This window comes from Chelmon rostratus, chromosome 1 (genome assembly GCF_017976325.1).
Source record: "Chelmon rostratus isolate fCheRos1 chromosome 1, fCheRos1.pri, whole genome shotgun sequence".
NCBI classification, from domain to species: Eukaryota; Metazoa; Chordata; class Actinopteri; order Chaetodontiformes; family Chaetodontidae; genus Chelmon; species Chelmon rostratus.
This window is the reverse complement of record NC_055658.1, coordinates 5,388,468-5,400,853: the sequence shown is the minus strand read 5'-3', so window position 1 is coordinate 5,400,853 and position 12,386 is coordinate 5,388,468. Positions and strand designations below refer to the sequence as shown.

The following is a 12,386-nucleotide window of genomic DNA, read 5'->3' as shown; positions in this document are numbered from 1 at the left end:
TCTGGGCAGAAGTGGCTGACCAATCAGCAGACTGGCACTGCCATCCCTAGAGATATGCTGCTTGCATGACTAACAGCCGTTTTCCACAAAACAGTATGAATGAACTGAATTTATGTACAGGGCAGCAGAAAGAGGAGCACCTGCAGCAGGTCTGACACTTACCTTATAGAGGATTTCTTGATTTTATCGTCATTACTGAAGAGCCCTACACATGAATCCCTTATGTAGAAGAATTGCAACATTTCTTCCAGGTAAGAGTTGTCATTATCCAGTGAACGAATCACTTCCAAGATGTCCCTGGCATCACATAAGAATAGTGTGCAATCTGTAACTGAGAAGTGAGAGGAAACAGACTTAAGATGCAGAGATGTCATCACCCTGTTTCATCAACCACAGTATCTCCATACAAATTTCTCACTCTGTAGTGGACTGTGCTGCCCAGATTTAGAGACCTGTATGTACAGAGCCGGGAGTCTATTTGAGAGAAATTGTACTTACATTGAGGCACGCCGTTGAGGACCTCGGCAGGACGTCTCAGCACAGTCTTGTTGAAGCAAACAGGCGATCCGTTGAACGTCGTCATGTTGTAGGGGCATTTAAAGGAGCATTCAGATCCATCCATCTCACATTTCACATTACTAGATCGGTCATCAACAATGTAAGCATCCGACACGTTAGTTTTAGTGTCACCACTTGAAATGTTGAAACAAACTGAAGACCGAAACAGAAGACAAGAAACAAATACAACTCACAATATGTCTTCAGTCACAATAACAACACACGTTCAGTAGATGTTTATTGTATGGAAAATAACTGATTCCAAGAAGGAAATCATGTTGAAGTTTTTTTTTTCAGATTTTTATTGACTTCAGACCACGATTACATGGTCTGGAGTACATGCAGGGTAAAACATTCTTCAAGAGAGCACCTGATTTACTTTTAACTTATCAGGCTGTTATAACAACATTAATGTGACACAGATGGATGGTTTAAATAGTACCTGACAAGTAGTTTCTCTACGCTTCACTACACTTGCATTCTTACAGAATATACTACTTCTGTTCCACATAGTTGTCGTCAAAACCCTTCTAAGCCTGTTCATTACAACATAAAGATCATACTGACAAAACTTTACAAACCTAGTGCTAAAAAAACAACTCAAAGTAGATTTTTGTTCTTTCTGACATAAAAGTAAGTGAATGCAGGATTTTACTGATGTCTCTCGGTTTATGAAGCACGAGAAAGCAAAACGCCAAAACTTTTGAGGTGGCTGGGTGACGGCCTTGATTAGGGGAAATGTAAGAGATGCTGAGGTAGTTGCTAGCTCAGCATTTTTTCCTGTCTGAACTCCATCTAACCAGCCAGCAGCCTGTTCTGTCGTGTTCTGCCACTGTGTGCTTTTTTACTTTGACATAGACTGGTTAGATAAAACGTAAATTTTCATTTTCAGGTACACTGTGCCTTTAAGTGTGTGAGAAGTAAAAAGAAAGAGTAAGAAATAGCTAGAAATCAATAAATAATGTTTTTTTTTCTGTCCATTTTGAATAAATGAGTTACTCTTTCTTTGGTGAACAAAACCTAAACTGATAAAATTGATATTCGTACCTTCCTCAGCCAGCGATTCTAGGAGCAGCAGCAACAGCAGGAAGGGAACCATTGTACTTCCTCTGAACATGTGACTGATGGAATAAATAAAAATTAGAAATAAAACTACATTCTGGTGTATTTCTCAGCTGTAATGGTACAGCTAAGGGGTGGCCGAGGGGACCATGGCCACACTACGCAATTGCTGAAATCAAAATGTCAAAATTAATCGACATCGCGTGGCAAGTGGACTGCATTTATAAAGAGCTTTTCTACTCTACCAAGCACTCAAAGCACTTTACAACACATGCAACATTAACCCATGCACACACACAATTTGTGGTTCAGTATCTTCAACATGCAGCCTGGAGGAGCCAGGGATCGAGTCCCTTCAAATGAACCGTCACCTTAGATGTTAATTTGAACTCATCTGTCTCTTATTGGACACAGCAGTCAATTCTCCTCGTGGAAATGCAAGCTAAAGTCCAACACATTCAGAAATCAAAAAGTACAAATAAAGCATACTTGCTATGGCTTTTGCGCATATTGTTGGCCAAATAGAGGAAGAAATCAAATTCATAAAACTTACTCTTTGTCATCTTATTCCAAAATTCACGATTCAAGATTCAAGATTCAAGATTCAAGAATCTTTATTGTCATTTAGCATGACATGTCAATGAAATTTGCATTGCAACCCCCATGTTAGAAACAAGATAATAAGAAAGATAAGAAAGATTAGAAAGAATAAAATCAAGATAACTACAAAGGCAATAAATCTAATAAAATATACCAGTGGAATGTGCCAACAGAACAAAATATACAAACAGAATAAAATATACCCAGTGAAATGTACCAACGTGATCATAGTATTAAGTACAAATGACATCCCAATAAACATTAATTAATACATTAATACTCAGTGAACACAGAAAAGTTCTCTTCTTACCTCTGAAGAGAATAGGATGAGCCACAGTAGTGAGCTGTGCTGGTTTTGGTTAACTTATTAATGAGAGCTTAAAGTAAAAAAAAAAAAATAGCACTTATGGTTGCTCTGTTGGAGGTAGGAGGTTTTATGCAAATATTTTTTTTATATCATGGCAACAAAATGAGTCTGTTTCTCGTTATATGCGAGAAACCGACGTCATAGTCTAAAGTCCACTACTACAGTAAACCACGTGTGGCAACAGAGGTGCAATATCATGTACACTAACCTCACAGTTTGCAAAACTACAGAGGACAGAGGGAAGTTTCCAGCTGCTTAAATTAGGTCATTATTTTAAGAAATAATTGGATATAGACCCTCCTGTAGATATAGAGGATAGATAAACCCTTCACCACAGTTTTTTTATAAGACACCATGAGATAAACAAAAAAGCTTTAAAAATAGCACTAAAACCGTGAGTTCTTACAGCATTTTGTATTTTAATATTCAAATCATCTACATGGGTTTGCATGAGTTAGCTCTAGCTACCATGTTTGCCTCTCAGCGACATTGTTGCACACGATAACATAATGATCTAAAGCAGAGATAATCATGGCAAACTTAACAGTATTTCTGCATAAATCCTGGCAGCATGCGAGAAAAGAGAAGTTGTGTTTAAAGTTAGCTGGTGACGGTACGTGTTTCGCTACTCATCTTGGTAGCTGAGTTTCCTATCTTTCTCAAAGACATCACAAACCACAGGAAGATGAAGAAACCTGAGTCAAAAGAGAAAAGGAGTTAGAGAGAGTATGGGAGGAGAGCATCATGCCAGTCATGCAAATGCCACCGATAAACAATTTGGCTATGTGACATCACTGTTTATCAGTATACAAATAGTCAGGTCAATGTCCACTGCACATAGAAGCATCTTTTTTAATATTATGCACCTTTTATTCTTGTAAGTATGTCTCTGACTCTCTAAAATTCTTTTGTTCTGATATTTGAGTAATATTTCCAGTATGTGCAATAGAGATAAAAATCCTCAGCCTGTGTCATAGTTAGAAATCCAGAGACTTTGAACATTTATTTTGATATAGAAAGCTAATCTAAATGTGTGTTTGCATTACACCTTCACAGTGGGAGATTTGCCTGTATGGTCTGGCATGGACAAAGCACTACAGTTTGTGTAACCAAGTTACACTGAGCATAAACAAGGACTATGCTCGGTTCAGCTTTCAGTAATACACACTGTTGTGCCCTGAAAAATTTCTCACCATTATTAGTGTCAAACAGAAGGATTGGCTTTGCATTTACAAACAGCAGTATTTCATACATTTGCCTCCTATGACCCTTTCTGTCATATTTCTGGTAACATCACCACAGGACAGACGTGAGTATGTGGACGCAGCTTGTACCTTGCAGTGAGCTCAGGATGCAGAAGGCGTAGAGGCCAGGAGTGGTCAGGTAGCCAAATGAGAAGAAAACCAGGCCCCACGTTATGCCAAGCAGAGTGGTGATCCCCAGCAGGGTGCATGTGTCTCGCTTGGCTCTGTCACGGTCCCTCTGCCCGGACTGATTTGCAAAATATACATGTAAATGACACATTAGCAGGACATGGACAATCAGAGGCCAGGCATGAAGACCAGGACACTACACCTGCTGAGTTAGGATTAATCTTCTTGAATTTGCTCTCAGGAGTCATACTGTAAATCTTATGTCATCACCATTTTGAGTGCCTTCTTTGACACACTGTTTTTACACAGACTGTATGTGGAAGGGAGGCAACTACTGTATGATTTAACTGAATGCTTATTAAACATATTGACCAGACATGAATCTTTTAATTATCAGACAGCGGTAGAAATAAAGAAATTAAAAAAAAAGGAAAAGACTGGTGATAATCTGTTTTCCTTTTTGTCAATGAATCCCACGAAAAGACCAAAAGAAGGTATTGTTTAGTCTATAATAGTGTCCAACATCCCTACCATGTCTGAGGCACTCAGCCCCAAGCCCACTCGGTCCACTGAAGATACAAATATTGACAAATGTGTCACAAATAAAATTCTGACGCCAAAAAATTGTGACACTGAGTCAAATCTATATCAAGCAGAATGCAATCATTAGCAAACGAGCTGTGTTTACCAACAACAGTATTCAAAACTGTTCCTGAGTCCATGCAGTAATCTCCTTTATGCAATCATGTGTTCACAAAGTGGTGAACCTTGCTCCATCCTCGATTGTTAACCACTGAGTCTTTCCAGGATGCTCCTTTCATACCTAATCATGATGCTATCACCTGTTACCAATCAACCTGTTTACCTGTGGAATGATCCAAACAGGTGTTTTTGGAGCGTTCCACATCTTTCCCAGTCTTTTGTTGCTCCTGTCCCAACTGGTTTAAAATGCATTGATGCATAATATTCAGAATAAATTCAGAATTTTTACAAAAATCAATGAAGCTGGTGAGGTCAAACTTTAAATTTATTGTCTTTATACAGTTTTGAATTGAGTTTATGTCAAAAAAGATTAGCAAGTTATTATATTCTCATTTAGTTATGTTTTACACAGCGTCCCAACATTTTGGTATTTAGGGTTGTAGGAGTTTAATTTTAAAACTAAGACTTAGCTGGAGACGTTACTCAAACAGGAGTACATATTTGTTTTCTCAGGCAGTATTTTCAGCCAGGGATTAAAACACATTTGGTGCTCTTGTGAATATTTAACACAGTGGGGTGGTTTAAGTGGAATCGACTCAAAATAAACTACAGTGCATGCCTTCATAGTAAAAAAGGAAAAAATGTCAGCCAGTGTAACTGTAGGCCTCACTGATGTGTTTTTAAACTGTTTCGGACAACAATGGAGCTCTATGGCACAGAGGAATAGATTATATTGGACTTTGAATACACAGATAATACTTTTTCATCGTTGGGTTTGGTGTTTCATGGGATATGCTGACATCTAGAAATATATTGAATATCACCAGACTTCTCCTTTAAAGATCCTTTGTGAAGACAAGACGAGCAGACAGCATAGAGTGTTGATTCACCTCTTTGCTCTGGTGGAGATTCACAATGCGTCTGACTGTCACCCCTAGCATGGCCACGTTAAAGACAAACACCAGGCCAAACACTCCCACTGTAGTCACCATCTTCACTGTGTTGTTTCCTATGTAGCATCTGCAAAGAGAAGGAGTAGAGATAAGGATTTAATCTAACACTGCAAAATAAAAATATCAATTCTGTGATGGAAATGTCAGTTCAAGTGACTCAATATTCTGCTATATGCAGTAAACTAATGCTTGGAGCTTGAGAGAGTCATTGTCTCAACTTTAGCCAATCAGATGCTTGGTGTGGGGCTACGGTTTTCTGTCCACGAAATAGAATTTGTCACTACATCCCAGCTATTTCTTCCTATCATTTATAAAAACTTTTGTGACTGTGAATGGGGTTGGTGCACCAATTCAGCCCTAATGCACATGCAAAACACAAACAAAATATTAGTTATTAGCCTAGACTGTACATGCTTGCAAATTGGCCTCTGCGTCTCCCTTACATCGTAGTGCTGTTGGAGTTAGACGAGTCCAAAGGGACAGGACCGTATGTGTCCCTGTCTATGATGACCACCAGGGATACAATGACTGCAGGGATACCTGAAACATAGGGTTGAAGCAAGGGATTGATCCTTTCACTTAAGGGTTCGATCACTCCAGAGTTTGCTGACCATGGTCCCTGGCAACTCTACTCACCCCATCCCACCACGCTGAGTTTCAGCAAGTATCTCCGGATATAGATGTTGAAGACTCTGACTAGGAGAAGATAGAGGTGGAATCCCTCCAGGGCCATCCAGCTGAAAGTGGCCAGCAGGGAATAGTGGAGCGAAATGGCCATGTAAAGACAAAGCCCGGTGGAGGACATTGCTGCCACCGTGTGACTGGGGAGGAAGTGCAGGTTGAGGAGGATCAGGGCAATGGCGAGGTTGATGTGGACCTTCATGGAGACGTCTGCCCTGACTTTTCTGTCAGACAGAGGAGAATTGATCTGTGGTAAGTATTCAGTTATACATTGTGCAGAGATCATGGTCATGCCATGGTGGCAATTAAATTAGGTAACATAAAGTGGAGGAAGAAAGGAAAGAAAATAGAGAAGGAAGGAAGGATGGATGACAAAATGTGATGAGAAAGAAGGAAGAGTACATTTCATGTCAAGGTTCATGTCAATGTCGGATTAGCTGAAAAAGTGATGGCAGCAAGGACAGAATGCTGCTGTACCTGAAAGTACGTGAGAGGGGAAGACAGATTGAAGGTAATGAGGAAAGACGAAAGACGAAAAGAGATGAGAGTCATCCAAAAGGGAAGAATAAATTACCTTTTTGTGATGAAGAGGAGAACAGTGATGACCAGGGCAAAAAGAGAAAGACTACAGCCAATCAGAGTGATGTATGTCAGAATCTCTAGGTCTAAAGGTGGTAGGGAAGCAGACACCTGTGGGGACAGTACAAAGATACAGGAAACTTCATTTTATTACATTTATTTGATAAAGATATAGTTACTGGTGAAGCAGAATAGGATTTACATACAATGCATAAAAGTATGACAAACTTATGATTCATAGTTAGAAATTAAACAACCAAAGTGCATATAATGTAGTTTAAAGCTCCACTCTCACCAGGCTTAGTATTAAATACCTTATGCTGATGAATCAGTAAAAATAGTATAATAATAAACTGAATTATAAAACCTTTGTGCATCATGACTTCTTCTATTTTTGATACATATCCTTCAATATAGCAGGATATTTTACTAATAATACTAATATTAATGCTGATACTTGTATATCTTCCATTGTTATGCTATCAGTACCACATGTGTTTTTTCTACTGTGACAAGTCAAACAGCTGTAAAAGTCTTTTTTTCTTCTTTTACAGATTGCTACTATAAACGAAGCATCACTCATATGTGAAAGAAAGCTAATTTCAGATCTTCGTCTCGGAAATGTGGCTTTGATAAACTGATCACTTCGTTGCGATGGTCTCTCTGTAGTTCTCCTTCTTATGAAAAGGCCTCACCTACCATGAGCACACCGAAGTATGTGAGGTGGTCACAGGAGCAGGTGACGTTATTTTGACCAGGTTCCCACACGGTTAGGCAGCCATTATGGCTATATGCTGGCAAGTCAAACAAACACACAGACATGATCAATTATTAGCATTTTACTAATGATTCTGTCACATCAGCTCACTTGTTTCTCATGCATGAAACAGCAATGAATCCAACTTATCTCATGAGTTACTCACCCTGTGTTGAAAAATTAAAGAACACACATCTGGGTTTTTGGGTTTCCTGGAAGCAACAATACACCAGGTTTACATTGGGTTTGTGTTGTTTATATGCATTCATGATTTAAACAGGCTTTTGTCTGGAAAGAGATTCAGTTTTTCAAGGTGACACATGTTGAGGTTATGGTGAATGGTCTGTGGAGTGAAGGTGTACTTACATTTACACTTATAGTGAAATTCATTGTGATGTTGACTCGCTCCTGGAGTCCTGAAACATTCTTGCCTCGCACACTCAGGCCAACCAGTCTGCTCTCATATAATACATCTGAGGCTCCCCATGTGGTCTACACAGCATAACAACGATCAATTACAGTTGGGCAGTTTATTTTATTAAGATGCTTATTGTGGAAAATTTTATCACTATTCTGAAGTACATTTACAAAAGGAAAAAGCCACCCAGTGATCCCCCTTCACTGTTCACACTGACTCACACTGACATTATCAGTCATTGCCATTTCATAGAAGTGTTGTGACCTTTATTGGTGTACCCACTGCTCTTCATAGGAACTTTTAAAGTTTCATGCAGTTATGTTTTGCATGTATGGCAGCAATGGAGAAGAGCAAAAGAACAACACTTCCAGCTCAGAATTAAGTTAGAGCAACACGTCTTTCTGCACCATTGCATTTGAGGATATTATATTTTGTCAGAATTAAACATCTCTTCCTGTTTTTGTAAAATATTTCTGCCTGCGTTGTATAAAATTTTGCCCTTAGAGATTTTTACTTTTTGGCTCCAAAAGCACCTACAGTGTATTGTGTCAAATAGCTGCAGTATTTTTCCCATTAAATTCAATAGCAGCTCTATGAATTATCTGTGTATGCCACATTTGAAATTTGACCAGATTTGGGACAAGACAAGACAAAACAAGCAGCTCTACTAGCTTAATGAAATACATGTGTGAGCATTTTGAAATGAATGAACCTAGGCCCTATTTATCTAACTTAACTTGACACTGTCTGTCCTGCTGTGGCTACAATGAGTAGCTGGTGGTCTGCTGGAGAAGAAACATTGTGGTTGTTCCAAGATCTATGAGCTTCAACATATATTGCGTACACCATTTAGTTTCAAAAATGAGTGGAAATACTAATAAACATATTAAATACACACACACACACACACACACACACACACACACGCACACACACACACACACACACACACACTATTGGGCTATAGGTTTTATATAAAAACAAATGCATTTTCTGACCCTGTTTGATTCTGGCCACGTAAGCATGCAGAACACAACAGTGTTGTCTGGTTCAAGATCCAACTCTCTCGGCAGCCGAGCGATCACTTTGCTGTTGGTGACAGCCTTGTCTGACATTGCCTATATCAGACACACAAAGCCAAAAACAGGAAGATGAACATGCTATGTAAATACCTGCAACAGAACAATACGACTCACAGTTATTCACATCCAAGCACACTACATAGCATAATGTCATCCTGTCGATGCAAAATTCAGACACACCCAACACCGTAAAAAAATGAGAAGCTGAAGATTTATTTGCCCTGCCAGCGTGCATTTTACTACACACTGCTCGTAAGTATGCAGGATAGGCCAACATAGAAATGCATGTTCAGTATTTGTTGCTAAAGACTTTAAAACTATGCCACCGGGTCACTGAGACTGGACCGAGGCACACTGGTGAGTTAAATGTCAGCACGTAAACATGCTCACAATGACAATACTAAAATGCTGATGTTAAGCAGGTATAATGTTTACCATGTTCACCATCTTGGTTTAATATGTTAGCGTGCTAACATTTGATAATAAGCACAGACAGAAAGTGCAGCTGAGGCTGATAGAGTTGTGGTTTGCAGATATTTGAGCCTGGTCTCATTCCCAGACTATCAGCTACTGAAGCTTTGTCAAGCCCCTCTCTGGATACCTTGTGCGTCTGTATGAGATGCACCAGGTTTTCAGCTAACTCCAGTGTAAACACATTTGTGGTAATATTAGACACATGAATGTCTGACCAAAGTGCCAACATTGCCATCCCTTGAGCCATAGTGCTAGTACGGCTTAAAATCAGCAAGCAAGCTAAAAAGGTCACTGTGATTTTGTCACTGACTTGGTCTCTAATTCAGATTAAGTCTATACTTACCTCATGCTCACCAACATAAAATTCAAGGCCTGTGAAGGGGCCTTTGGGTCTGTGCAGGACGGCCACGAACCGGCTGACCACTATGGACGTAGTCTCAATGATCTCTGTTTCCTCGAGAATTTGTTCTAGGCTCTCTATGGCTCTTAGTGAAAAGGACAAATATATATATATATATATATAAATCTACAACATTTCATTTAAAACTGTTTCGTGTCATTAATTGCTTAAATCTGATCTGAAATTCTGGTTTTTACTCTCATGCACTTATTTGGTGACAGACTATTGTTTTCACTTCTCAGCAAACACACAAACACAGATACTCACACAAACATAAAATCCCAAATATCAAATTGCACGCAGAATTAAAATGTTTACTTGACACTGTCGATTCTGTTCCCATTTGTCAAAATGCTGTCAACATCGGCCATACAGCATCTGGCATCTGAAACCACTGAAGGGTAAATCAAGGCTTTATTGAGATTCAATATGGAAACAGCTGTATTTCAAAAGAAAACATATGAAGAGTAAAGCTTCTCACCTGTTTTATTTCTAAATAATTTGCAACAATTCGGACCAGGACCTGGACCTTGACCTTGACCTTGATTCTGACCCTGACCTTGACCTTGATTCTGACACTGATTTGGACCTTGATTCTGACCTGGACCTGAACCTTGATTCTCACCTGGACCCTGACCTTGATTCTCACCCTGACCTGGGCCTTGATTCTGACCCAGACCTGGACCCTGACCTGGACCTCTATTCTGACCCTGACCTGGGCCTTGATTCTCACCCTGACCTGGACCTTGATTCTGATCCTGACCTGGACCCTGACCTGGGCCTTGATTCTCACCCTGATCTGGACCTTGATTCTGACCCTGACCTAGACCTCGATCTTCACCCTGATCTGAACCTTCATTTCCACCAGGACTTTTGTGGGTGCTTTTATGAGACACCAAAGACAGGACCAGCCAACAGAGGAGCCACCACTTCAACCTGTTAAGTGAACAGGATTCATTTAGAACAGAAACCTGTCTGTGCTTTATGAGCAGCCATAGACACATACAAACTGATGGAAGTACAAACATAATCATCCAACCACATTTATTGCTCTTAACTGGGACTACAACAAGTTTCTTTACACAATCCATACCCTTACTCTGCATTACATGACCAATAGAGATTCCTCAGACCTAATAGCAACATCAATATAGATAGAATTAAGTGGCTCTGACCTAAAGAATCAAAACATAGCCTACCTTTTCATGTTCCTGTAAAAATGATTTCAGTTGATGAGAGCACAACAGAGTGCAGCTGATGTGACAGCAGGACAAAAGCAAGTGTGGAAACCTGCTGAAGAGCGTCATGGGAAGTTGAAAAAAACAAGACAAAAAAAACGTGTAAATGACACTGAGATAAAAAGAGGAAGCAGTTGCAGACTGAGAGCTAAAAATGTCGTCTGTATCTCTTCCTTCTGAAGACACTGAATCAACAGTGAATGTGGGCTCGTATTAAATAATTGAAACAGAATATGTTCAACATTTGGCACTACACACTCTATCTAGAAGGTAATTTATCTGGAACTACACAGCAGTACAGCACTGCTCAGTACGGGCATCACTTGGTTTATGGCTGCATGTCACTAATCCCGCCAGCAGAGGGAAGCAACACATCAAAAAATCAAATGAAACAAGGTGCTGAGAGTTTATTGCAAGCATTCAATCCTCCACTCTATATATGTTGTGAATTAAACTTGAAACCAAAGCCTGGAGAAAGCACTAGTTGGACAAATGTATCACTAAAAATGCAGCTGTTTCTCTATTGGTCGCTTCATCAACACATTTGCATTCCACATGAAAAGCTGAATCTGTATTGCAAGTCATGCAATTCTTACTTATACTTTCTCTTTCTACGTTGTACCATTCAATGGATCAAATAAAATACCAAAACAGACAACCATATGCAGTAACTGATTTTATCTTTTCACACACAATTTATATCAAATGTAGCCAGTTAGCTCCTGTTAGCTAGAGGAACGATAATGCCAATGTTATTCTGAATCAATCAGAGTGTGCTGTAAGTAAGCACAGTACACCGACACAGTCACTAAACTTCTGTAGCTTTAAAGCCTTAGCATAACAAGGCTGCTCATGCTACATAGCTCGCTCGGCCAGCTTGAGATCTAATTTCTCAGCATCTAGGTGAAGAATCTGTGTTAGAGAGGCAAAAGATACATGATTGGATGAAAGGTGAGAAAGCAGTGACATGAAATGACAGTGACATTATGAAATAAAAGTGTCACTGTTTATGTATGTGTTACTGGGAAAAGTGCTGTTAGGCAGAAGCAGACTTTTTACAAAAAGACATTTTGAAATATAAATATAATTTTTTCACATTTATATATTTTTCACAATTTATTCATATGATTTGATGTCACAAT

At 39.3% G+C, this 12,386-nt stretch overlaps 1 protein-coding gene across 2 annotated transcripts; it reads right to left on the bottom strand.

The window, feature by feature from the left end:
• Nucleotides 1–575: 575 nt before the first annotated feature.
• LOC121609941 (adhesion G-protein coupled receptor G5-like) lies at nt 576–11,287 on the bottom strand. 2 transcript variants are annotated; one of them, XM_041941763.1, is made up of 16 exons: nt 11,206–11,287; nt 10,770–10,942; nt 10,488–10,661; nt 10,325–10,400; nt 9,950–10,091; nt 9,049–9,168; nt 7,999–8,124; nt 7,799–7,844; nt 7,575–7,669; nt 6,871–6,986; nt 6,252–6,520; nt 6,059–6,155; nt 5,553–5,682; nt 3,922–4,078; nt 1,606–3,282; nt 576–711 (listed from the first exon to the last, which is right to left on the bottom strand). In XM_041941763.1, the coding sequence occupies exons 1-15, from the start codon at nt 11,211–11,213 to the stop codon at nt 3,188–3,190; spliced, it is 1,824 nt and encodes a 607-aa protein (XP_041797697.1). In that variant the 5' UTR covers nt 11,214–11,287; the 3' UTR covers nt 576–711; nt 1,606–3,187. The 2 variants fall into 2 exon arrangements, with proteins under 2 accessions (XP_041797697.1, XP_041797689.1); XM_041941755.1 differs by having other exon boundaries at nt 10,488–10,942.
• Nucleotides 11,288–12,386: the final 1,099 nt, after the last annotated feature.

Excerpts from the sequence above, each read along its gene's own strand:
- LOC121609941 (XM_041941755.1), bottom strand. Across the intron at positions 10,401-10,487 it reads ATTATTTAGAAATAAAACAG|TGGTTTCAGATGCCAGATGC; the intron begins GTGAGAAGCTTT and ends TTTACCCTTCAG. Across the intron at positions 6,156-6,251 it reads ACTCAGCGTGGTGGGATGGG|GTATCCCTGCAGTCATTGTA; the intron begins GTGAGTAGAGTT and ends CCTATGTTTCAG.